The following is a 27094-nucleotide window of genomic DNA, read 5'->3' as shown; positions in this document are numbered from 1 at the left end:
GGTGGAGACAACAATGACATCAGGGGTGTTAGCTGAAATGTTAGAGAACACAGAGTCATCATTACATAGGTTAAACATCCTCGGCTTCACAGTAGAATGCTTATAAAGCATGATGGAGGACCTGAAAATGGAAGAGATGTCTTTCGATATCAAATCCACTATTCTGTCATGCCTACTTATGTAGAGGCCCCTGTAAACATGGTAACCATTTGAGATGTGGGACATGGTTTCAGCTATTTGTTCATGGCCATGATGAATACAGTGAGGAGCATTATTGCCTGGAAACCAGATGGAGAGATTACGTTTAGAAGGTAGAACCTGTAATCTCGCTTCCAAAGTAAAAACAACAATGCAATGCATCAATGGCAACATTTTTGAACACAGAGTGAGAGACAGAATGATCCGCAGCAGGAAGACATGCAGTCTTTCCTTGTAATCTCAACTCAGTCCAATGTTGGCCCAGTCGATGCCAAACTGTGCACACACATTCTCTGGATGCAAACGACAAACCTCTGCCCCACATTTTCCGCAACTGCCTGTTATAGCGCCACCATGAGGCTGACGTAGCAGAACCATTTTCACACATTTTATCCATACATCACACAATTTGGTACGCACTTTATAGTCCTGTGATCCATAGTCTGCTTCCCCATATTCCATCCCCATTGGCTAAGATTGCCTTCCAAAGTTTGCAGGATTGGTCCGTTTTGAACAAAATGCCTCGAATCTTAACACAGAGTGCGATAGATTTCCATGCAATTATGCACATTCCTACTAGGCAGAGAAATGCCACTTCAACATTTTCAAATCAGCCATGGTGGCGCTATAACAATAACAGATCAATTCCGTTTTTTACCTTTAACTGTGTACAACTTTCTTTTTTTGTCAAATAGGTTTTTATCGAGAGCAGATTATAAATTGTTGTAGATTAAACATTGTGATATGAATTAAATTTTGAATTACAAAATGAAAGAAAAAATACAAGGACAAAAAAGAGAAAGAAAACCCTCAGCCTTCCCACCCATACTGTTCAGTGACACACACACACACACACACACACACACACACACACACACACACACACACACACACACACACACACACACACACACACACACACACACTATACTATAGAATAAAATAGTAATTTGAAAAATGGAAAACATCTGAAAGAAAATGTCATACAGTCAACCATATCAGTGGTAGCCTATCCTGTCTATTAATTGTTTCTACTCAAGTAATGGACAAGGGGCAGCCAAACCTTATCAAATTGTCTCTCCCTGTTTACTGTGTACAACTTTCTATGCACGCTCCCTAAAGGCCAACTTGCCAAGGAAAAACCTTTGCCCTGCATTTTTCGCATCTGCCTGTTATAGCGCCAGCGCCACCATGAGGCCGATTTTTTCTAAACACATTTACTTATATTACTCGCACAGATTTCAATTCAGATTTCTAGTTTCGTGTCGGTTTATTTATGTCCTTATGCTAAATCAGTCCATATTCTACGAGGACTTACACCAGACTTAACTGTTTTTTTGTTTTAAAATGTCAGCCGGTACCAGCACATTTGATGGTTATTTACTGATATCTAGTGGTTGAATCGGGAACTTTCCCAGCCACATCCTGCTTTCTACTCACTTATGCAATGATGCATAGGCTATGCTTTGTTGTCTGTTCTGTATTCCAACAGAAATTAAGGCCACCGATACGTTCCAAATTTCCGATTTAGGCCTATGTCTTGTCTCCCTGAAGTGTAGTTTGTGTAATATCAAACTACTTGCATAAAACATGCAAAGAATGTTAGAGGGAATGTTAACATTTGAAGTTAGATATTGTGGGAAGTTCTTGGTGAAGAGTGCTGCATAACCGTTAGATATAATCAAACTAATATTAATTATGCAGGTGCTTCACCTACATGTAGACTAGAGGATATCTCTGAGCTCTGCATGGACCCTGTTGAAAGTATCATTGCAGCGATAGGAAGAGTTTGTATACTGTGGACATTTGTCGAATGTATGGAGGAAATAAATAATGAGACGAGAAGGCAACAGCATCAGTTCACATCCTCTGTCTCACAGCTGTACACAACAGAACTGATGAGAGGCATTTTATTCAACCAATATATACACACTGTTAATAAGCACTTCCTGTACTTGGCATTTCAGAATAAGAGTTCATTGTTTACATATAATACAAGCAATAAAGATCACATCATGTTTAAAGGTGTAGTGAAATGAAAAATACGTTTTTCACCATCTCCGTGGTCATCATATGGGCATACCTAACAATGGATGCCAAAAAAATGGGAAATTCTCATTTGTGTGTTTTTATATCAAAAGTCCATAAAAATGAAGCTCACCCGTTTAATTCCCCATATCTCCGCATCCGTCCAGCACAGGCTGCACAGCTGCTACTGATTACAGAAATCTTCCGTTTTTAGTCCCATTCAAGATAACATCCAGACAGTGTATTACTCGGTTTCAACTTAATCACCACGCTAAAATATGTATCAGAAAACATTATAGGGTAGAAATAAGCCACATAACAGTAAACTGGTACAGCTGGCCGACAATCTGATTTGTAAACAAACACACGCCATGTGTAGTGGTGTAGCTGCTACACCACAACAGTTAGCCTGGCATTGCTTGCCCCATCATTGAAATTGATTACGCAAATAGGAGGGTGAAATGCAAAGGGAAAGTGATTGCGGCTGTAGCTGTCTGATTTAGATCAATCCTGAGTGGCGAGCAGTGACACTAATACACCGCTTGTACAAAATGGAACCTTATAGGTCCATTTGGTTACATTTATACACGATAAGACTGATGATTTTACAGTGTTGAAAACTAGATGTTGCACCCAGAGAAATGCCACATGCTGCTAGTAAATGAGACCCTGGTGTCATTGTAAGACAAAGACACAATGCTGTTTGACTGACTCTAAAGGTGTTACATTCCCTTATATGTCTAGGGGTTATTAAAGGATGCAACAAGGCTGGCAAGTGAACTGATGTTTATTCACACCGCAGCATCAGCCAGACCTGTGACTGAGAACTTCAGTCACAGGTCTATATTATATGTTATTCACTGTATAACATATAATATATATACAATCACCGATTATGTAACAAAAGGCCAGACCGCGCCGAAGCATATACATTAGTCGCAACTCTTTGCAACTGCCACTGGAGTTGGATTGGTGTGAACTGCTGCCAGCAATTAAATTAGCCAAAGGTGTATATGGCACATTCCTGTACTGTATCCTCCTGCACCACTGCAAAGCAAGTCATAATAAACCACCCCACTTCCACCATGACCCATTACAGTATGAGATTATAGGGCTTTTACCATGACCTTTGTCTTGTTTGGGGTTGTTTACTTGTTTCAATAGTGAATAGGAATTACCTTCCTAATTAGACCGGGCCTCTCCATGGCCCCGTCTAATTTATTTATTTATTTTCAAAGTCCTTGTACTATGTTGTGTTGTTGTGTTTATCATATTAGGAACAGTAAAGGTCCTAGTATGCTTCCTTGTGGAGCAAGCTCACTGATGTGCTATCAAAACCAATTGCTTTTAGCTTGTTAACCATCATGAAGTGGTTCACAGTGTCAAAAGCCTTTTGACCATGCTGCAGTATTTGCCAACATCCACCTCGTGTTTGATGTGGTCACTCAAATAGAGGAGGCATGTGTCAGTGGAGTGGGATGTTCTGAAGCCAGATTGAAATTCGTACAAGATACTTTTCAACCTGTTCATAGACTATTTTTTATCACTTTTGAGATGGAGCTAAGAATAGAAATAGGGCGATAGTTGCCGGGTCTAATTTGCAATTATTTTGTGCGGGGGGGTTACTTTGGCCAGTTTGAAATCTTGGGGGACCTGTCCCTGTTTGATGGGGAGGTTTATTATGTGGGTGATGATTGGAGCTATAGAGATGGCCGAGTCTCTGAGAAATTTGGAGGGAATATTGTCATGGCCAGTGGCCTTGTGGGGTTGAAGGGCACTCCGTTTTTTAAGTACCTCCGCAGTTGTTACCATTGTCAGCTTAAAATCATCTTTACAAACACTTAGGTTTTTGTAGAAGGCTTTGATGTGCTCTACACCAAAGCCCTTGTAGTAATTGGCTACATCAAGCTTGTCAGTGATGAGGGTGTCATTCGATTTGATGTTTATGTTTGTAAACCTAGTTTTTAGTTTCTGACCGCAGCCTAGTTGTTTGTTTAGTAGCTTCCAGAGCTCTGTTTTCGTCGGCTTTATCATCGTAAAGAGGCTGCCTGTGCTAACTCATTTAGGAACAAAATAAATAAATTCGGTTTTTCTCCTCTGGTGAAAAGCTGGAGGTTGCACAATGGCAGGCTCTCAATCAAATCTGGTCACATATTGTATTTATATACACTGTCATCACTTAAGAGGAAACACAAATAGGCATAAATGAATGCTGAAGTATTTTATTGATTGATTGGGATTAGATTGTTGATTATATAGAAAAGATATTATAGGTAAAATCATAGGAATCTGAAGAACATTTGAATAAATGTTGACAAAACATGATTTAAAAAGAAGTATTCAATGAATCATAGAAATCACAGAAATCTAAAATCTTAGTAATATATTTGGGACTCCTTGCATCATTGAAGAACCCCCTCTGTTTCAGTCTGCCACATTTCCCCCTGAAGATCCGGGTGACAAAAAAGAATACAAAAGGAAATGGTTAATATTCCCAGTGAGAAAAATATACTTAAAGCTGGTGGTCTTCCTACACTTCCATTGTGACATTTCAATATTGGTGTTGGTTAGGAGACAAAGCTCACTAAAGCTCCCCAGGCCAAGCAGGGACTGCCTCTAAAACTGTGAGCTGTAGACATTTCAGCTCTAACTCTGTAGTCCCAGTTTCCCGAAGTTGGCATACCCATTTCCAGTTCCGCTTAATTTTTTCATTTGTTTGATTAGCTTGGCAGCAGATTTGAATCAGAAACACATACTAGTTGTTGGTGTAGCTGTTGCAACTGGTAGTGGTGACAGGCCATCATTCACAGGTGACGCTCAGGTCACTGTTAGTCCCAGAGGACGTGAAGGTGACAAATCCTGGCTGGTCGCTGCTGATGTGACCGTTGATCCAATCTTGGTACTGGGACACTCTGGCGTAGACTCCAGGGAAATTAGGCAGGGCACAACCCCGACCGAAGCTCACTATTCCAGACTGAACCCAGCGAGAACCTTCTTTGCTCACCATTGGGCCTCCTGAATCTCCCTGTCGTGTAGGGAAACACATGCTGTATTAAAACAATGAGATCTTTTCCGGGAAGAAATGCTCACAATGAACACAACCATTCAAATGATCACCTGACACGAATCGCTCCCTCCATCAGTGAAGCCAGCACACATCATATTGTCAGTGATGGCACCCACTCCATAGTCACAATTACACTGTCTGTTCCCCACCACTGGAACCTCCACTTCCTGGAGGTTTTTCGGGGAAGGAAGGGCAACTAGGGAGACACAAAGTTAGTTTCATGAGCAAATTATCATATCAAACGTATTTCTTTTCTTTCATCACAGTCACTGAGTTCATTTCTGTACGGTGGTTTCTTTGTTGTTTTACTGTAATTCACCTGGTTTGAAATGCTAAAATGGACCTTTACTGTACTGTACTCACGTCCAGATCCAATTGTGCCCCAGCCGGTGATCCAGCTGTCGATGCCACTGTAGAAGGTGCTCCCCGATGCTGCCAGGCAGACTGGTTGGATATAGCTGGTAAAAGTCACCGGCGATGAAAGTTTCAGGAGAGCGATGTCATTATTATTACTAGTAATACTGTTGTAGTCGGGGTGGCGGATGATCTGGCTAACCGACCGAGAGACCTCGTTAGGATTGGATAGTTCTTGACTCTGCCGACCCAGATAAACAGTGAGACCAGATGGTACGGTGTTACTAGGAATAAAGAAAAAAGGCAATCCATAATTAGCACAATATTCACTTTCCTTTTGCAAGTATTAATGAAATGGTCTCAGAGACTCTTGCTGATAATAACACCCCACCTTTGGAAGCAGTGAGCAGCTGACATCACCCATTCATTGTTAATAAGAGATCCTCCACAGAAGTGACTTGGAAAAGTACTATATGAATGTAGACTGGCCTGCCACGGCCAGCTCCCTGCAGGAGCATCCTCACCTCCAACTATCCTGGTGTTCAGACGAGGTTGGCCGCACACTGAGAGAGACACAACCGTCAATTGATCTGGGTTACAATGCTTTGTCGTACGATGAAGTATTAATCACGCTTTCAGTCCCCCCCCCCCCCCACCACCACCTCTTATTCCCTTTCTTTGTTTTCTTGGAAAAATTACATGATGGATTTACATGATGCACAAAAATGAATTTCACATGAAGCTGATTCTGATTCTGACGCTTAACCACTTCCGACAGGATTCTACTAGATTCGATTCTCAAGTTATTCTACAACGAATCTCTTTGCTGAAAATAGCCAAACTACAATGCCTTGTAGTGAATTTGTACCACTGAATGAATAGAAAAATAGCTTAGGCTGTATATGGAGCAAATGTTCAGCATGTACAGTAAGTAAAGGTACAAGGTGTGTCACTGAAGACAGTCTGCTGATCCTTAAATAAAAACACATAAATGTGTGTTCTGTTCTAGGACTTAAGGTCCTAGCAGACTGATGCGTTTTTCTGCACTTTTCCGCCGTTCTTTCCGCCATTTGTCAAAAAAACTAAACAAAACAAATAATGCATCAATCTGCAAGGGAGTGCAGTGAGGTTTTACATACAGTCAGAGCCATAGAGTAAGACAGAGTTACGACAACTCCGTTCACTTCATGGGGCCAGGCTCTTCTACATAGACTTCTATTGAATGGGGACAACCGGAAGTTTACGGAATGCATTGGAGTCTATAGGGCTCGCACGAGTACATGAATCACGTGACCAGGCGGTTTTCTGCCCCCTCAATGTCCTAACTCTGTCTTACTCTATGGCTGTGCATACAGTAAATGAGTCTGTAATTCAACCACAATATGCGTCAATGGGCTGGGTTAGAAGAAATGAGCAGCCTTAGCAGGGATATAAAATTGCTCTTTAGCCAGGTAAAAGAAAAAAGAAAAGAAAACTTTACTTACCATCTTGTGAGTTTTGTGATTGAGCCCCTGAAAAAGGAATGAAACAACAAGCTATTAAATTTAAAAAAATGTACAGCACATCGATTGGTTTTGTTCATCGGGTTCATTTGTACACTCGGATTTTACAGTTCTGTTCTTGAGAGATTAAGGTTGGGGTAGCAGAGATAAATAAATAAGATATTGTATGGTGTGTCCGTGTGGCCTAATGCATATCCTTGAAATGAAAAAGGTTTATGTTTACTGCTGTACTACATAAAGTGTCTGTACCAGTCATTGGGTTCAGTCATTATACGTCTAAGTGTTGTGTGCAAACAGCTTCAGCTATAAGTGGGTTTTTAGGGACTCACTTATAGCTGTATTTATTTTTTTATAATATGTTCAGTGACTTTTACATTTTTATGACAGACAAAACAAAAACAAACAGACAGCTCAGCTCAGACACATTGCAGAACTGTACAAAGGACACAGATATACACACATACACGTACCTACATCGGACCATAAAATACAAACATAAAAATACACAATATACTGTATATGGACACATGGTGCTTGACAGTCTAGATGGGAACGGCTACCCCGAGAAAATTAAATAAAAGACAATAATAGTATTAATATCCACAGCAGAAGGTAGAAAGTAAATTAAAATAAAGTAAATAAACAAGGAATGATAAATTAAAATAAAGTAAATAAACAAGGAATGATGATCCTATCCATCAAGGTTAGTGGTATCACTTCTGTCAAGGAACCCTATGGTCAAGGTGGCAGGCTGGCAGCTAATTTTGTGCCAGTCATTCTTTACCTATAGCTGTAGGGATGGTGGTGGTACCTGGAGCTGGTGTAGTTGTTGCAACTGGTAGTGGTGACAGGCCAGGACAGGTGACGCTCAGGTCACTGTTAGTCCCAGAGGACGTGAAGGTGACAAATCCTGGCTGGTCGCTGCTGATGTGACCGTTGATCCAATCTTGGTACTGGGACACTCTGGCGTAGACTCCAGGGAAATTAGGCAGGGCACAACCCCGACCGAAGCTCACTATTCCAGCCTGAACCCAGCGAGAACCTTCTTTGCTCACCATTGGGCCTCCTGAATCTCCCTGTCGTGTAGGGAAACACATGCTGTATTAAAACAATGAGATCTTTTCCGGGAAGAAATGCTCACAATGAACACAACCATTCAAATGATCACCTGACACGAATCGCTCCCTCCATCAGTGAAGCCAGCACACATCATATTGTCAGTGATGGCACCCACTCCATAGTCACAATTACACTGTCTGTTCCCCACCACTGGAACCTCCACTTCCTGGAGGTTTTTCGGGGAAGGAAGGGCAACTAGGGAGACACAAAGTTAGTTTCATGAGCAAATTATCATATCAAACGTATTTCTTTTCTTTCATCACAGTCACTGAGTTCATTTCTGTACGGTGGTTTCTTTGTTGTTTTACTGTAATTCACCTGATTTGAAATGCTACCATTAAAATGGACCTTTACTGTACTGTACTCACGTCCAGATCCAATTGTGCCCCAGCCGGTGATCCAGCTGTCGATGCCACTGTAGAAGGTGCTTCCCGATGCTGCCAGGCAGACTGGTCGGATATAGCTGGTAAAAGTCACCGGCGATGAAAGTTTCAGGAGAGCGATGTCATTATTATTAGGAATACTGTTGTAGTCGGGGTGGCGGATGATCTGGCTAACCGACCGAGAGACCTCGTTAGGATTGGATAGTTCTTGACTCTGCCGACCCAGATAAACAGTGAGACCAGATGGTACGGTGTTACTAGGAATAAAGAAAAAAGGCAATCCATAATTAGCACAATATTCACTTTCCTTTTGCAAGTATTAATGAAATGGTCTCAGAGACTCTTGCTGATAATAACACCCCACCTTTGGAAGCAGTGAGCAGCTGACATCACCCATTCATTGTTAATAAGAGATCCTCCACAGAAGTGACTTGGAAAAGAACTAAATGAATGTAGACTGGCCTGCCAGGGCCAGCTCCCTGCAGGAGCGTCCTCACCTCCAACTATCCTGGTGTTCAGAGGAGGCTGGCCGCACACTGAGAGAGACACAACCGTCAGTTGATCTGGGTTGCAATGCTTTGTCGTAAGAAGAAGTATTAATCATTAACCCCCCCCCCCACACACACACACACACACCTCTTATTCCCTTTCTTTGTTTTCTTGGAAAAATTACATGATGGATTTACATGATGCACAAAAATGAATTTCACCCACATATTTACTTGTAAAACTGTGATGTGACAATGAAGCTGATTCTGATTCTGACGCTTAACCACTTCCGACAGGATTCTATACTACGAATCTCTTTGCTGAAAATAGCCAAACTACAATGCCTTGTAGTGAATTTGTACTGAATTAATAGAAAAATTGCTTAGGCTGTATATGGAGCAAATGTTCAGCATGTACTGTAAGTAAAGGTAAAAGGTGTGTCACTGCAGTCTGCTGATCCTTAAATAAAAACACATAAATATGTGTTCTGTTCTAGGACTTAAGGTCCTAGCAGACTGATGCGCTTTTCTGCACTTTTCCGCCGTACTTTCCGCCATTTGTCAAAAAAACAAAACAAAACAAATAATGCATCAATCTGCAAGGGAGTGCAGTGAGGTTTTACATACAGTCAGAGCCATAGAGTAAGACAGAGTTACGACAACTCCGTTCACTTCATGGGGCCAGGCTCTTCTACATAGACTTCTATTGAATGGGGACAACCGGAAGTTTACGGAATGCATTGGAGTCTATGGGCTCGCACGAGTACATGAATCACGTGACCAGGCGGTTTTCTGCCCCCTCAATGTCCTAACTCTGTCTTACTCTATGGCTCTGCATACAGTAAATGAGTCTGTAATTCAACCACAATATGCGTCAACGCTGGGTTAGAAGAAATGAGCAGCCTTAGCAGGGATATAAAATTGCTCTTTAGCCAGGTAAAAGAAAAAAGAAAAGAAAACTTTACTTACCATCTTGTGAGTTTTGTGATTGATCCCCTGAAAAAGGAATGAAACAACAAGCTATTCAATTTAAAAAATGTACAGCACATCGATTGGTTTTGTTCATCGGGTTCATTTGTACACTCGGATTTTACAGTTCTGTTCTTGAGAGATTAAGGTTGGGGTAGCAGAGATAAATAAATAAGATATTGTATGGTGTGTCCGCGTGGCCTAATGCACATCCAGCAAGGGCGAGATCCATTTGACCCGACCGCCCGGTCGGTCGGTAGTCCGACGCGGCGGTCGGTAAGTCCGCCGGTCGGTCGCTAGTCCGACGCGGCGGTCGGCCATTTCTCAACCGTTTTGGACGGGGGTGGGCTCGTTGGAATCGTGCCGCCTCTCTAGATATATCGTGCCGCCTCTCTAGATATACCATGGTATATCTCTACTCTCCAGAACAGGAGTGTGTGCCACCGACCAGCCTAACTGAATAATCCGCTGAATGAGAAGAAAAACATAAAACAAACATGATTGATTGATTGATTGATTGATTGATTGATTGATTGATTGATTGATTGATTGAGCACAGGGCACTTTACAAGTCTGCAGCTTTACAAGTCTGCAGCATCAAAAGGATGAAAACACAAGAAAGCCTTTGGGCTTATTTCCAATGCAATTCACCAGGAGCCTGGATGGCTTGGCTACAGGCTTAAATTATTGACACAAATATATTAGGAAATCTCTATGGGAAAAACAAATGGGTTTTCTAAACTTTGGCACATTGGCCTCCACTGCTATGTCCTATACAGTAATGTCCTGTTTATAATAAGTGGTGCTTTGACCATGATTCATGTTGCCAGTAAATTACCCTAAATCTATAACTCAATATGGACACATGTTATGTCTTCAGGTTGGGACTGTTATCGTGTAAAATTTGGGGCAGATTTCAGTATACACTAGTCTAGTTAAACACCACTTGTTTCAATGCAAAACATGTACATTCTAATCCTCGCTATACGGCCACACTGGTGGAACGCGAAACCTATGAATTAAATTAAAAACTATCATGTAGGGAGATGACAGGACATAGTTACCTTCGGTTGAAGACTGTGTTGTTGGAGATGTTGTAGTGGTGTTGGCCCCGGTGTTTCCTGAAGTTTACATTCAACAGCAAAGAACAAAAATTAACATTCAAGTCTTTAAAGAAAACAAGCAATGTTTAAAAAAAAGGAAAAAAAAAAGAAGAATATACCATTGAAAATGTGCTAACCCATTATCTACCTTAAAGTATCTGGGTCCCTTTTTTGGTTTTGGTTTTTATTTGTTCATAACATTTCATAGAATACAAGGATAGCAGGGATACCCCTGTTGTTTTGTTTATGGAATATTGCATATTGTGTTGAATTTGAAACAGAAAGTAGCCTCATTAAGATGCTCACCCAAACACTTGCCCTAACTTCCTCCTCTACACACCGTCTCCCGCTCAGCCTTCCTACTCTACTGAGGATGCAAATTGTGTTTCATGGCCAGAATGAGATAATACTGATAAGAGCTCCCCTCACTTCACACAGGTGTGATTTTATATTATATATTTACCTTCACAAACAACACCAGCATCTTCATGGTGACCACAGTTGTGGCTTCCAAGCCCTCGATGGCTGCACTGAGAGAGTCTTGTTTCACTGCCTGAACAGCTGACATCATCCAACAAGATGCTCCCATCACCCTGTCCGAAGTGTGCAGACCCTGGGGCTGACAGAGCCGTTCCACAGCCTAACTGTCTACACACTACCTGGGCATCATTCAGACCCCAACTATCATCACACACCGTCCCCCAACTGCCACCATGGTATATCTCTACTCTGCCGGAACAGGAGTTTGGGCCGTCAACCAGCCTCACTGGAACATCAACTGAATGAAAAAAAGAAGAAGGAAAAGAAAAAGGGCAATTAGTAGATTGAAATAAATCTTCAAAAGAAACCTAGTACATGCAGAACTGTCCCCGTAAAACAGATATGAAATAGAACTTGACTGTGCACCATGTATGCTGAATCACAAAATACACAATACATTAGCATGGCTGTATATGAATAAATACAAATTGGGAGAGAGGACAGTCTTTAATCATAATAATCAAATAAGCAGTGCATGTCGTACAACTGTAAAAGGCCATCTAATATGGATGTTAAGCGTCATATGTGAGGAGAGTAAGAGGCAGTTTAACTATTTATTTATGTATTTCACTAGTTTAATAATAAGATTTCATAAAATACAAAGTGAGAGGGAATATCCCTGTTGTTTTGTTTATGGAATATTACATATTGTGTTCAATTCGCAACAGAAAGTTGCCTCATTAAGATTCTCACCTACTTGCCCTCACTGCCTTAAGTGAATATAAACTGACGACTTCCTCCTCTTCCTAACACGCCGTCTCCCTCTCAGCCTTCCTCCATAATGCTACATGTACAGTGTTCATATTTACCTTCACAAACAACACCAGCATCTTCACTGTGAGCACAGTTGTGGCTTCCAAGCCCTTGATGGCTGCACTGAGAGAGACTTGTTTCACTGCCTGAACAGCTGACATCATCCAACAAGATGCTCCCACCACCCTGTCCGAAGTGTGCAGATCCTGGTGCTGACAGAGCCGTTCCACAGCCTAACTGTCTACACACTACCTGGGCATCATTCAGACCCCAACTATCATCACACACCGTCCCCCAACTGCCACCATGGTATATCTCTACTCTGCCAGAACAGGAGTGTGTGCCACCGACCAGCCTAACTGAATAATCCGCTGAATGAGAAGAAAAACATAAAACAAACATGATTGATTGATTGATTGATTGAGCACAGGGCACTTTACAAGTCTGCAGCTTTACAAGTCTGCAGCATCAAAAGGATGAAAACACAAGAAAGCCTTTGGGCTTATTTCCAATGCAATTCACCAGGAGCCTGGATGGCTTGGCTACAGGCTTAAATTATTTACACAAATATATTAGGAAATCTCTATGGGAAAAACAAATGGGTTTTCTAAACTTTGGCACATTGGCCTCCACTGCTATGTCCTATACAGTAATGTCCTGTTTATAATAAGTGGTGCTATGACCATGATTCATGTTGCCAGTAAATTACCCTAAATCTATAACTCAATATGGACACATGTTATGTCTTCAGGTTGGGACTGTTATCGTGTAAAATTTGGGGCAGATTTCAGTATACACTAGTCTAGTTAAACACCACTTGTTTCAATGCAAAACATGTACATTCTAATCCTCGCTATACGGCCACACTGGTGGAACGCGAAACCTATGAATTAAATTAAAAACTATCATGTAGGGAGATGACAGGACATAGTTACCTTCGGTTGGAGATGTTGTAGTGGTGGTGGCCCCGGTGTTTCCTGAAGTTTACATTCAACAGCAAAGAACAAAAATTAACATTCAAGTCTTTAAAGACAGCAAGCAATTTAAAAAAAATAATAATACAAAAATAATAATAATATACCATATTGAAAATGTGCTAACCCATTATCTACCTTAAAGTATCTGGGTCCCTTTTTTGGTTTTGGTTTTTATTTGTTCATAACATTTCATAGAATACAAGGATAGCAGGGATACCCCTGTTGTTTTGTTTATGGAATATTGCATATTGTGTTGAATTTGAAACAGAAAGTAGCCTCATTAAAACCCTTAGAGCCCCGATGACGGAATTGACGGATTTAATCAATAAATCCAGATATCCCGTTGACGGAATTGACGGGCTGTCAATCGGGAGCCTAATCGGGACCTCAATGTAGCAAAGTTTAGCATTTTTTGGCTAATTTGGCTAACGGCCGATGTAATGTTCCTAAAACCGGCCGAAATCCACGCGTGCATGGTCGATCACGCACGCGCATGATTGCGCATGCATCGCTGCGTAAAATGCGATGTTTTGGGCTTGATTAGAGCTTAATTTGACTTAGTTATGAAAAAGACGATGATAGCTTAGCATTCCGGACATCTTTCATTGTGGCACACTAGCAAAGCTACTACCGGATATTTTGATCCAAACCGGATGTGGTCATCGTTCACTCGCTCCTTTTGGTCAGAATCGGCACAATGGTGACGTTACCGCCACCATCAGGTCTGATTGTCCCAATACTATAGTCTTGCCCCGTCAAAATGAGATATAGTGTGTAAATCGCGGATTTTTCTTTTGGCATTAAAATGATGATATAAAAATATGAATATATGTCACAAAAGGGCTGCAATTGGGGGTGGCACCCCAAGGGTAAGATGCTCACCCAAACACTTGCCCTAACCTCCTCCTCTACACACTGTCTCCCGCTCAGCCTTCCTACTCTACTGAGGACGCAAATTGTGTTTCATGGCCAGAATGAGATAATACTGATAAGAGCTCCCCTCACTTCACACAGGTGTGATTTTATATTATATATTTACCTTCACAAACAACACCAGCATCTTCATGGTGACCACAGTTGTGGCTTCCAAACCCTGCATGGCTGCACTGAGAGAGAGTTGTTTCACTGCCTGAACAGCTGACATCATCCAACAAGATGCTCCCATCACCCTGGCTAAAGTGTGCAGATCCTGGTGCTGACAGAGCCGTTCCACAGCCTAACTGTCTACACACTACCTGGGCATCATTCAGTTGCCAACTATCATCACACACCGTCCCCCAACTGCCACCATGGTAGATCTCTACTCTGCCAGAACAGGAGTTTGGGCCGTCAACCAGCCTCACTGGAACATCAACTGAATGAAAAAAAGAAGGGAAAAAAAGGCAATTAGTAGATTGAAATAAATCTTCGAAAGAAACCTAGTACATGCAGAACTGTCCCCGTAACACAGATATGAAATAGAACTTGACTGTGCAGTGTGCAACATGTATGCTGAATCACAAAATACACAATACATTAGCATGGCCTCAATCGTATATGAATAAATACAAATAGGGAGAGAGGACAGTCTTTAATCATAATAATCAAGTAAGCAGTGTCTATGTGAGCCATACTAAGGTCACATTCCCACCTAATACTTCGGTAGACTCGATGCGAATGGGAGGAGAATTGGGACTTCTTGCATATTTAATTTGCTGCGGTTTGCCTTCACACTGTTATCCGCAGCTATTGGAAACGCAGCAGGGGGGACCTTTATCAATGTGTTCCATTCATAAACTATAGCCTACACAGTGAAATCTATGGTGATCAAAATTTCAAATTATACTCATAACGTGCATGTGTCGTGCCGTCTGGGACTGGACCCAACCGACCCACCCCTCTCTCTCTCTCTTTCTCTCTCTCTCTCTCTCTCTCTCTCTCTATACACGCAGCCACGCACTGTTCTTTTGGGCATGGAAGGAACAGCGCTGAGCGCACTGATATAACAGACAGCAGTGCAAAATGTTTACAAGTTTATCGAGATGAAAGTCCCTACTCCCCAGTCCCCACACAGTGACAGCACTCCATGTTTACGGCACGCACAGACAGGCAGACAGAATATTCTGTAGTGTAGGCTATAATACACTGCAGTGTTTTTATGTGTTTCCTTAAGCAATTGATTAATGTACTCGTCAGGGCTTCAGTCTCCTCATTCGACCACGTCTATCCACGGTAACGGGACATCTTTGCGCTGCGTAAAATATGCCTTCTCCGTCTCCATATGTTCAGCACCTCACCCGCCACATTGTTTGCTTCATTTCCTTCATTTACTGCGGATTGCATTCACACCTGCACCGAATCGTAATCAAGTGCGATTGGAAGCGAAGCGAAACCCCCGTTTTTGCTCGGAGTAGAATGCGGTTCTTTGATACGCATTAGGATTCAAATGAGCCTTCACACCTGCCAAACGAAGTGCACTTTCTGACAATGCGCAGCAGGTTTCTTTTTAATCGCAGCAAAGCTTTCTGGTGTGATTTGTGAATGTCACCTAACTGGCCGTACAACTGTAAAAGGCCATCTAATATGGATGTTAAGCGTCATATCTGAGGAGAGTTAGAGGCAGTTTACCTATTTATTGATGTATTTCACTAGTTTAATAATAAGATTTCATAAAATACAAAGTGAGAGGGAATACCCCTGTTGTTTTGTTTATGGAATATTGCATATTGTGTTTAATTTGAAACAGAAAGTTGCCTCATTAAGATGCTCACCTAAACACTTGCCCTCACTGACTTAAGTGAATATAAACTAACGACTTCCTCCCCTTCCTAACAAGCCGTCTCCCTCTCGGTCTTCCTACTCTATCAATTAAAATGACCATGCAATGAATACTTCAAATAATCATATTACTATAAATTGCTTTAAAACAAATCCTTAAAACATATGTAAATTCAGCTTTAGTGATGGCAGCCCACATAATACTAACACTTCCGTTCATAATGCTACATGTACAGTGTTCATATAGTTATATTATATATTTACCTTCACAAACAACACCAGCATCTTCATGGTGACCACAGTTGTGGCTTCCAACCCCTGCATGGCTGCACTGAGAGAGAGTTGTTTCACTGCCTGAACAGCTGACATCATCCAACAAGATGCTCCCATCACCTTGGCTAAAGTGTGCAGATCCTGGTGCTGACAGAGCCGTTCCACAGCCTAACTGTCTACACACTACCTGGGCATCATTCAGACCCCAACTATCATCACACACCGTCCCCCAACTGCCACCATGGTAGATCTCTACTCTGCCAGAACAGGAGTTTGGGCCGTCAACCAGCCTCACTCGAACATCAACTGAATGAAAAAAAGAAGAAGGAAAAGAAAAAGGGCAATTAGTAGATTGAAATAAATCTTCAAAAGAAACCTAGTACATGCAGAACTGTCCCCGTAACACAGATATGAAATAGAACTTGACTGTGCACCATGTATGCTGAATCACAAAATACACAATACATTAGCATGGCTGTATATGAATAAATACAAATTGGGAGAGAGGACAGTCTTTAATCATAATAATCAAATAAGCAGTGCATGTCGTACAACTGTAAAAGGCCATCTAATATGGATGTTAAGCGTCATATGTGAGGAGAGTAAGAGGCAGTTTAACTATTTATTGATGTATTTCACTAGTTTAATAATAAGATTTCATAAAATACAAAGTGAGAGGGAATATCCCTGTTGTTTTGTTTATGGAATATTACATATTGTGTTCAATTCGCAACAGAAAGTTGCCTCATTAAGATTCTCACCTACTTGCCCTCACTGCCTTAAGTGAATATAAACTGACGACTTCCTCCTCTTCCTAACACGCCGTCTCCCTCTCAGCCTTCCTCCATAATGCTACATGTACAGTGTTCATATGTACCTTCACAAACAACACCAGCATCTTCACTGTGAGCACAGTTGTGGCTTCCAAGCCCTTGATGGCTGCACTGAGAGAGACTTGTTTCACTGCCTGAACAGCCGACATCATCCAACAAGATGCTCCCACCACCCTGTCCGAAGTGTGCAGACCCTGGTGCTGACAGAGCCGTTCCACAGCCTAACTGTCTACACACTACCTGGGCATCATTCAGACCCCAACTATCATCACACACCGTCCCCCAACTGCCACCATGGTATATCTCTACTCTGCCAGAACAGGAGTGTGTGCCACCGACCAGCCTAACTGAATGAGAAGAAAAACATAAAACAAACATGATTGATTGATTGATTGATTGATTGATTGATTGATTGATTGATTGATTGATTGATTTAGCACAGGGCACTTTACAAGTCTGCAGCTTTACAAGTCTGCAGCATCAAAAGGATGAAAACACAAGAAAGCCTTTGGGCTTATTTCCAATGCAATTCACCAGGAGCCTGGATGGCTTGGCTACAGGCTTAAATTATTTACACAAATATATTAGGAAATCTCTATGGGAAAAACAAATGGGTTTTCTAAACTTTGGCACATTGGCCTCCACTGCTATGTCCTATACAGTAATGTCCTGTTTATAATAAGTGGTGCTATGACCATGATTCATGTTGCCAGTAAATTACCCTAAATCTAAAACTCAATATGGACACATGTTATGTCTTCAGGTTGGGACTGTTATCGTGTAAAATTTGGGGCAGATTTCAGTATACACTAGTCTAGTTAAACACCACTTGTTTCAATGCAAAACATGTACATTCTAATCCTCGCTATACGGCCACACTAGTGGAACGCGAAACCTATGAATTAAATTAAAAACTATCATGTAGGGAGATGACAGGACATAGTTACCTTCGGTTGAAGACTGTGTTGTTGGAGATGTTGTAGTGGTGGTGGCCCCGGTGTTTCCTGAAGTTTACATTCAACAGCAAAGAACAAAAATTAACATTCAAGTCTTTAAAGACAGCAAGCAATGTTTAAAAAAGAATAATAAAAAAAAAAAGAATATACCATATTGAAAATGTGCTAACCCATTATCTACCTTAAAGTATCTGGGTCCCTTTTTTGGTTTTGGTTTTTATTTGTTCATAACATTTCATAGAATACAAGGATAGCAGGGATACCCTGTTGTTTTGTTTATGGAATATTGCATATTGTGTTGAATTTGAAACAGAAAGTAGCCCAAACACTTGCCCTAACTTCCTCCTCTACACACCGTCTTCCGCTCAGCCTTCCTACTCTACTGAGGACGCAAATTGTGTTTCATGGCCAGAATGAGATAATACTGATAAGAGCTCCCCTCACTTCACACAGGTGTGATTTTATATTATATATTTACCTTCACAAACAACACCAGCATCTTCATGGTGACCACAGTTGTGGCTTCCAAGCCCTCGATGGCTGCACTGAGAGAGTCTTGTTTCACTGCCTGAACAGCTGACATCATCCAACAAGATGCTCCCACCACCCTGTCCGAAGTGTGCAGATCCTGGTGCTGACAGAGCCGTTCCACAGCCTAACTGTCTACACACTACCTGGGCATCATTCAGACCCCAACTATCATCACACACCGTCCCCCAACTGCCACCATGGTATATCTCTACTCTGCCAGAACAGGAGTTTGGGCCGTCAACCAGCCTCACTGGAACATCAACTGAATGAAAAAAAGAAGAAGGAAAAGAAAAAGGGCAATTAGTAGATTGAAATAAATCTTCAAAAGAAACCTAGTACATGCAGAACTGTCCCCGTAACACAGATATGAAATAGAACTTGACTGTGCACCATGTATGCTGAATCACAAAATACACAATACATTAGCATGGCTGTATATGAATAAATACAAATTGGGAGAGAGGACAGTCTTTAATCATAATAATCAAATAAGCAGTGCATGTCGTACAACTGTAAAAGGCCATCTAATATGGATGTTAAGCGTCATATGTGAGGAGAGTAAGAGGCAGTTTAACTATTTATTTATGTATTTCACTAGTATAATAATAAGATTTCATAAAATACAAAGTGAGAGGGAATATCCCTGTTGTTTTGTTTATGGAATATTACATATTGTGTTCAATTCGCAACAGAAAGTTGCCTCATTAAGGTGACATTCACACCAGAGGGCTTTGCTGCGATTAAAACGAATCCTGCTGCGCATTGTCAGAAAGTGCACTTCGTTTGGCAGGTGTGAAAGCTCATTCGAAATCTAATGCGTATCAAAGAACCGCATTCTACTCCGAGCAAAAACGGGGGTTTCGCTTCGCTTCCAATCGCACTAGATTACGATTCTGTGCAGGTGTGAATGCAATCCGCAGTAAATAAAGGAAATTAAGCAAACAATGTGGCGGGTGAGGAGCTGAACACAGTTGGAGACGGAGAAGGCATATTTTACGCAGCGCAAAGATGTCCCGTTACCGTGGATAGACGTGGTCGAATGAGCAGACTGAAGCCCTGATCGAAATGAGGACGAGTAGGCCTACATTAATCAATTGCTTAAGGAAACACATAAAAACACTGCAGTGTATTATAGCCTAGAGAATATTCTGTCTGTCTGTCTGTGCGTGCCGTAAACATGGAGTGCTGTCACTGTGTGGGGAGTAGGGACTTACATCTCGATAAACTTGTAAACATTTTGCGCTGCTGTCTGTTAACAGTGCGTGGCTGCGTGCGGAGAGAGAGAGAGAGAGAGAGAGGGGGGGGGGGTCCAGTCCCAGACGGCACGACACATGCACGTTATGAGTATAATTGTATGAAATGAAATGAAATGAAATCTATATTTACCCAGGGTATCTGGGCTAAGCTCAAGAACTTGTTTCCAGCCAGGCCCTGCTCATAGAACACATTTCATCGTAGTGGTTCAATGCCTTGTTCAAGGGCACTTCAGCGGTGGTAATTTTAACGTGTCGGACGGCTGATTCGAACTAGGAACCTTCCGGTATCAAGACCGCGCCGCTATCCGTTCGGCCACCGCTGCCATAGTATCACCATAGATTTCACTGTGTAGGCTAGTTTATGAATGGAACACATTGATAAAGGTCCCCCCTGCTGCGTTTCCAATTGCTGCGGATGACAGTGTGAAGGCAAACCGCAGTAAATTAAATGAGAATGTGACCTAAGGTCACATTCCCACCTAATACTTCGGTAGACTCGATGCGAATGGGAGGAGAATTGGGACTTCTTGCATATTTAATTTACTGCGGTTTGCCTTCACACTGTCATCCGCAGCTATGGAAACGCAGCAGGGGGACCTTTATCAATGCGTTCCATTCATAAACTATAGCCTACACAGTGAAATATATGGTGATCAAAATTGATTCAAATTATACTCATAACGTGCATGTGTCGTGCCGTCTGGGACTGGACCCACCCCTCTCTCTCTCTCTCTCTCTCTCTCTCTATACGCACGCAGCCACGCACTGTTCTTTTGGGCATGGAAGGAACAGCGCTGAGCGCACTGATATAACAGACAGCAGCGCAAAATGTTTACAAGTTTATCGAGATGAAAGTTCCTACTCCCCACACAGTGACAGCACTCCATGTTTACGGCACGCACAGACAGACAGAATATTCTCTAGGCTATAATACACTGCAGTGTTTTTATGTGTTTCCTTAAGCCATATATGTCAAACTCAAGGCCCGGGGGCCAAATCAGGCCCGTGAATGAATTATCTTTGGCCCGCGGGATGATATTTAATTAGTATTAGAACTGGCCCTCTGGTATATTGCACGGACCACCATAATGCTACAAGTCCCACAATGCACTGCGAGTGCATTGGCACATATCACATACTATGAAAGCAGTGCTTGGTGAGGATCATAGAACAGGAAACTGAGCTTAATAATAATGCATTTTCAGTTTTAAATGCATTTACTTTTTTGCTGTTTGCCTGGGACGTCCTCATGACCGCTGTGCCCGTGTGTTGAAACACAGTCCGGCCCTCGACCTTGACCGATTTTGGCCTACTGTGTATTTGAGTTTGACATCCCTGCCTTAAGCAATTGATTAATGTACTCGTCCTCATTTCAATCAGGGCTTCAGTCTGCTCATTCGACCACGTCTATCCACGGTAACGGGACATCTTTGCGCTGCGTAAAATATGCCTTCTCCGTCTCCAACTGTGTTCAGCTCCTCACCCGCCACATTGTTTGCTTCATTTCCTTTATTTACTGCGGATTGCATTCACACCTGCACAGAATCGTAATCTAGTGCGATTGGAAGCGAAGCGAAACCCCCGTTTTTGCTCGGAGTAGAATGCGGTTCTTTGATACGCATTAGATTTCGAATGAGCTTTCACACCTGCCAAACGAAGTGCACTTTCTGACAATGCGCAGCAGGATTCGTTTTAATCGCAGCAAAGCTCTCTGGTGTGAATGTCACCTTAGATTCTCACCTACTTGCCCTCACTGCCTTAAGTGAATATAAACTGACGACTTCCTCCTCTTCCTAACACGCCGTCTCCCTCTCAGCCTTCCTCCATAATGCTACATGTACAGTGTTCATATTTACCTTCACAAACAACACCAGCATCTTCACTGTGAGCACAGTTGTGGCTTCCAAGCCCTTGATGGCTGCACTGAGAGAGACTTGTTTCACTGCCTGAACAGCTGACATCATCCAACAAGATGCTCCCACCACCCTGTCCGAAGTGTGCAGACCCTGGTGCTGACAGAGCCGTTCCACAGCCTAACTGTCTACACACTACCTGGGCATCATTCAGACCCCAACTATCATCACACACCGTCCCCCAACTGCCACCATGGTATATCTCTACTCTGCCAGAACAGGAGTGTGTGCCACCGACCAGCCTAACTGAATAATCCGCTGAATGAGAAAAAAACAAAAACAAACATGATTGATTGATTGATTGATTGATTGATTGATTGATTGATTGATTGATTGATTGATTGATTGAGCACAGGGCACTTTACAAGTCTGCAGCTTTACAAGTCTGCAGCATCAAAAGGATGAAAACACAAGAAAGCCTTTGGGCTTATTTCCAATGCAATTCACCAGGAGCCTGCTCTACCTCCTGAGCCACAGCCGCCCGCGTCTTCAAGTCTTCATGCGCACAACTGAAGCTGAGGATGTCCCGGTCGTGGACACCATGTCAACAGATGACCTGTCACCCTCTTGGGGTTCCTAGCAAGATGTCCCTGAGGGCTTAGCAGCCACTACTTATTGAAATGACCAGTTGACATCACACCATCATATATGGCCGTCATTCCCTCATGCCTAGTGACACATCACGTCACCATATATGGCCATCAGTCCATCACGCCTTATGACACGATCCATATATAGACGAATTCAGAAACGGGTCTCATGGTCGCAGCTTACGTATTTCCTGTAGGCGGACTCGACATAGCTGCGGGGTTTAAACCGTCACCAGGCGCACCTCTTCTACTACAGTGAACGGTAGAGTGACTGATGTTAGTCTGCCTCAAGTCAAACGTTACTCTTTTACCTGCTTTTTACTAACACTAACATTACAAAGATGCAGAACATCGAGATGAACCTGTTTAGTTTATGGCTGGTCCAAAAGTAGTGGCAACATTCCAAAAAAAACGGAATGTCAAAATATCCACCGCGGGGTCTGAGACCAGAGCCATTAGTAAGTTGAGACGAAGCAGTGAAAGGTCGTGAAAGATACATAACGTCAGTCTTACCCAATACCCAATCTTTCTGTTTTATGAACACATGGCTGCTGTACTTTATACCTCATACTAAGCATTTAAAGTAAAGAAAAAGAAGAGGTGCGCCTGGTTAAACCCCGCAGCTATGTCGAGTCCGCCTACAGGAAATACGTAAGCTGCGACCATGAGACCCGTTTCTGAATTTGTCTATAGCCGTCTCCATATATGAAGATCAGGACACTGACCTCATCAAACCCTGGATAGCCATACATGGAGAAGACTGGATCATCACCTAGATCTGCATATATGGAGCTTCAAAACTGGAGCTGACCTGTTCTGACATTCCATATGTTGATCCTTCCCTACCCGTGTACCCGTCATTCCTCTTCGATGTCTCCCTTTTGACCGATACCTGTCCAAGTGTCCATTCAAACTCTAGACGGGCCTGCCGCAAAGTTATTGCCCAGCAGCCGGCAAAAACTAGAGTTCTCAACAGGCCTGAAAATTAAGGCGCTCCATATATGGCCAGTACAGAATTTATTCCATATGTTGATCTGACCCCCCATGCCCAGCAATCTGAAATTCATAGTCATTTGGGCTCCTAACTGATATGACATATGACATCTCTTATTCTTATAGCTATGCTGATTTTAGACTGGATGCGGGAGCCACCAGCACAAATGGCTGTGCTGGAACTTATGGCCTGCAAGTGTGTACGGACCTGCAAGCTTTCAGACTGCTCCTGCCTTGCCAACAAATTAAAGTGCACAGAAATGTGCAAGCTACAAACCTGTAGCAATCAGAAGGAAGAGGAGGAAGATTAAATTAAACTGATTGATTATGTGATGATAATGATGAAGATGATGAATACTGAATAATTTATATGACAGTGATGGTTATGATGATGTCCATTGATTAAATTGAGTGAAAGACAGATAATTCTTCATTTTTCCCTCTGTATGACGTGTTTTATTCAAAAAACAGTTAGGCGATTTTTCATTTTTCATTTAAAAAAAACATGATAGCATTTGCCACCTTGAATGTCCCTCACTAGTGAAGATTCTGGTCTGGGCCCATGGACTAATAATGACAATTATGAATTATGAAATAAATTAAATAAAATTAATCTTCAAAAGAAACCTACATGCAGAACTGTCCTCGTAATACAGATATGGAATAAAACTTGGACTGTACACCATGTATGCTGATTCACAAAATACACCAGTAAGACGCCCTGAGTGCGAGAAGCCACCTCAAGGTCGCGCTGAAACAACAGAGCTTCTTAATACGGCACAGTTAAGAAGCAGGAGTTTAACTATTAATCTGGTGTCCGTGAGGTCAGATGTAGAGTTTCCAAGAGTCTTGGAATTTCACAACAGGTCAGCTCTATACATGGAGATCTAAGGGTAACTTGATGAGGTCAGATCAATATATGGAATTAATTCTGTACTGCCCATAAATATATATATGGAGCGTGTCATGAGGGTTGACTGATGGACTGACTGGCAATGAAAAATTTGCATGTTATCAATCTCATATGAATATATGAATAAATACAAATTGAGGGAGGACAGTCTTTAATTAATTGAATCAAATAAGCTGTGCCAAGTGGCTGAGCAACTGTAAAAGTCCATCTAAAATGAATGCTAATATCTGAGGAGAGTTTACCTGGGTTGGCAGTAACTGTCTGCACGAACAGGACTAGCAGAACTCCGGACACTGTCATCATGGTCCACATCCTGGAGATCACAAAACAAACAAAAAAGATTAGAGCAATTACAACATGGTTGAATGCAAATATTCAAATTTCACAGATCTAATGAAGGAGATTGACAATCTGTAGCCACAGAAAATCCCTAAACGCATCAGCTCCATTGGCCAATGCAAAGGCCTATCTCACCTGCAGTACCACTATACCTTGTGTTTGAAAGTCCACCAAGAGGTGAGCATTTATACAACTTTGTTGGTGTCACATGGTACCACATGGACCTGCACCTTGAGGCACAAACACCCACCTCAAGAAGTTCAAGAACAATGCCAAACTCCTCCCCACACTTTCTTGTCAATCAAGATTGTAGTCAGATTGGAGTCACAATAAGCACATGCTTGACATACCTGGCCTACAGAGCACCGCTCCACAGATTTGTATAACTAAAGTAAGTCGATCCTCGTTGATAAGAGATAAGTTAACGTGTCATCTATCATCACAGACACGCAAACATTGGTTTATACAGTAGCACCCACTGCTCCTAAACATTTTCACATATTTCATTATGTGCTGTGACAAAATGGGGAGCCATTTGTCTTTATACACAATTTAGAGAAGAACAATTTATGTAATTGTATTCATGACAAAATGTTTCATGTCAGTTTCATGTCAATGCAGGTCGCATTTAGTATGGAATCGTACATTTCCTGTCAGTGTGTTGGTTGGTTGGTTGGTTTGTTGGTAAACTAAAAAACTAAACTAAAAAAAGTGGTTTTATCAGAAGGGCCATTCTTTTTTTTCAATTACATACATGTAACGACTGACAATAATTGACAATACATACAACCGAAAATAAAACAAAACAAGACAATATACGTACAATACACACAAGGGGAGATATCTGCCTCTCTTCTCTATTGCTGATAATAAATAATACCTCATAGTACCTCAAACAGGTGCGTTTCTACAGGTAAAACAGGTTTAACTGAATTCATACAAAATCAGGTCTTATGGTAGTGATGCTACACGGTGTGAGAGTGCTCTGTTTATCCTGAGGTCAGGGGGCAAATACACACACAGAGATTACCCACTACCCAAAGCTTTGATCTTCTAAATCATTCCACCGTACAATGAAAGGCAGAACTCAGTGTTACCGATTAGCCCTAGCCCGGCATATATTTATTGATTACATGGGGGCATTCCCCTGAAATGAATAAGAACAGCACTTGAATATGAATAACATGATTTATGACCTGTTATATTGCGAATCAGATTCGCTCCATATCAGCTCGTCGGTCGGGGCCCCTGGAAGCAGGACAGAAGGCTTGTTCTGTCATGGAGAATTCTGACGTGTCTTCCCTTTCTCAGACACTATATAGAAAATCTGTCTCTCCCTCTGTGACCTTGCTGGCTCGCAGCTAGTGTGTACACTCTTGTAAGTAACGGTACTTACTGATAAAGGTCACTTTTATACCACCAGTAGAGACATGAGTAATCCATCTAAACCAGTTATCTGTGAAGACTTCAACTTGACCTCTAAAGCTGAATGTAATTCTCTCCATAATAAATATACTATAGATTAAATCAATCCATTAATTTATAGTTGGTATAACATTTGTAAGCCAGAAGGGCCATTCAACAGTTATTCGCCCCGTCTGTGAGAGTCTAGTTCTTTTCACCACTTAAAATGTATATAGTTATAATGTTGAACTTTGTGCTTGCGTTTGGGTCCTACTCTGACACAGGTCCTCAGGGAACATGCAACAAAAGTCTGCAGGTGTGTTCTTTTATATATCGTAGTAGAGTTAATGAGCTTTTTGAGCCACTGACTGCACATTGTGCGTGCGTGCGTGCGTGCGTGCGTGTTACGGATGTAGGTATATGGGGCTGCTATGCACAGACATATATACGTAGACGCCCTTTCCGGATCTGAGGCGCGTGTCACCATTGAAGGCACAATTTTCCCGACATTCCTTGCAAAGCATTAGCGGAAGCCAAGAGGAGAATTAGCAAGAGAGGCCAACTTTGCTTTACTTCCCGTATCTGCGTGAGGTGAGCGGTAACATTATTAGGAGACGGGAAGAATGTTGGAGTCTATTCATTTCCAATGGGAGAATGAACGTGAACACAACTTATGATCCGTTCCTTAACTCCATGGTCACTGAACTAAATACTGGACCCAATCATCACAAGGCACACAATATTTACAAGGTATTCATAGTAAAGTGGCTTCTTTTAGCAAGACAAATCAGGAGAAAATCTACTTTGTTAATGACATTTCTTTATCCCAACAACAAACTCTCGCGAGATTTGAGA

General features: G+C 41.9%; 1 protein-coding gene across 1 annotated transcript in view; it reads right to left on the bottom strand.

The window, feature by feature from the left end:
• Positions 1 to 5026: 5026 nt before the first annotated feature.
• Positions 5027 to 27094, bottom strand: part of LOC306936322 (uncharacterized protein) — a gene marked incomplete at both ends in the record, with an annotated part of 29563 nt that continues 7495 nt past the window's right edge. The window contains 19 exons of the mRNA XM_079519811.1: positions 5027 to 5251; positions 5344 to 5489; positions 5657 to 5931; positions 6039 to 6210; positions 7934 to 8225; positions 8318 to 8463; positions 8637 to 8908; positions 9016 to 9187; positions 10109 to 10135; positions 11173 to 11229; positions 11675 to 11989; positions 12561 to 12875; positions 14521 to 14835; positions 16503 to 16817; positions 17395 to 17538; positions 18292 to 18348; positions 18779 to 19093; positions 21944 to 22258; positions 24739 to 24809. Of these exons, the coding sequence (XP_079375937.1) occupies positions 5027 to 5251; positions 5344 to 5489; positions 5657 to 5931; positions 6039 to 6210; positions 7934 to 8225; positions 8318 to 8463; positions 8637 to 8908; positions 9016 to 9187; positions 10109 to 10135; positions 11173 to 11229; positions 11675 to 11989; positions 12561 to 12875; positions 14521 to 14835; positions 16503 to 16817; positions 17395 to 17538; positions 18292 to 18348; positions 18779 to 19093; positions 21944 to 22258; positions 24739 to 24809 (3946 nt within the window). The remainder of the gene's footprint in view (positions 5252 to 5343; positions 5490 to 5656; positions 5932 to 6038; positions 6211 to 7933; positions 8226 to 8317; positions 8464 to 8636; positions 8909 to 9015; positions 9188 to 10108; positions 10136 to 11172; positions 11230 to 11674; positions 11990 to 12560; positions 12876 to 14520; positions 14836 to 16502; positions 16818 to 17394; positions 17539 to 18291; positions 18349 to 18778; positions 19094 to 21943; positions 22259 to 24738; positions 24810 to 27094) is intronic.

Source organism: Electrona antarctica, assembly GCF_951216825.1.
Source record: "Electrona antarctica genome assembly, chromosome: 14".
NCBI classification, from domain to species: domain Eukaryota; kingdom Metazoa; phylum Chordata; class Actinopteri; order Myctophiformes; family Myctophidae; genus Electrona; species Electrona antarctica.
The sequence above is the reverse complement of the archived record's forward strand: the minus strand, read 5'-3'. Positions and strand labels throughout refer to the sequence as shown.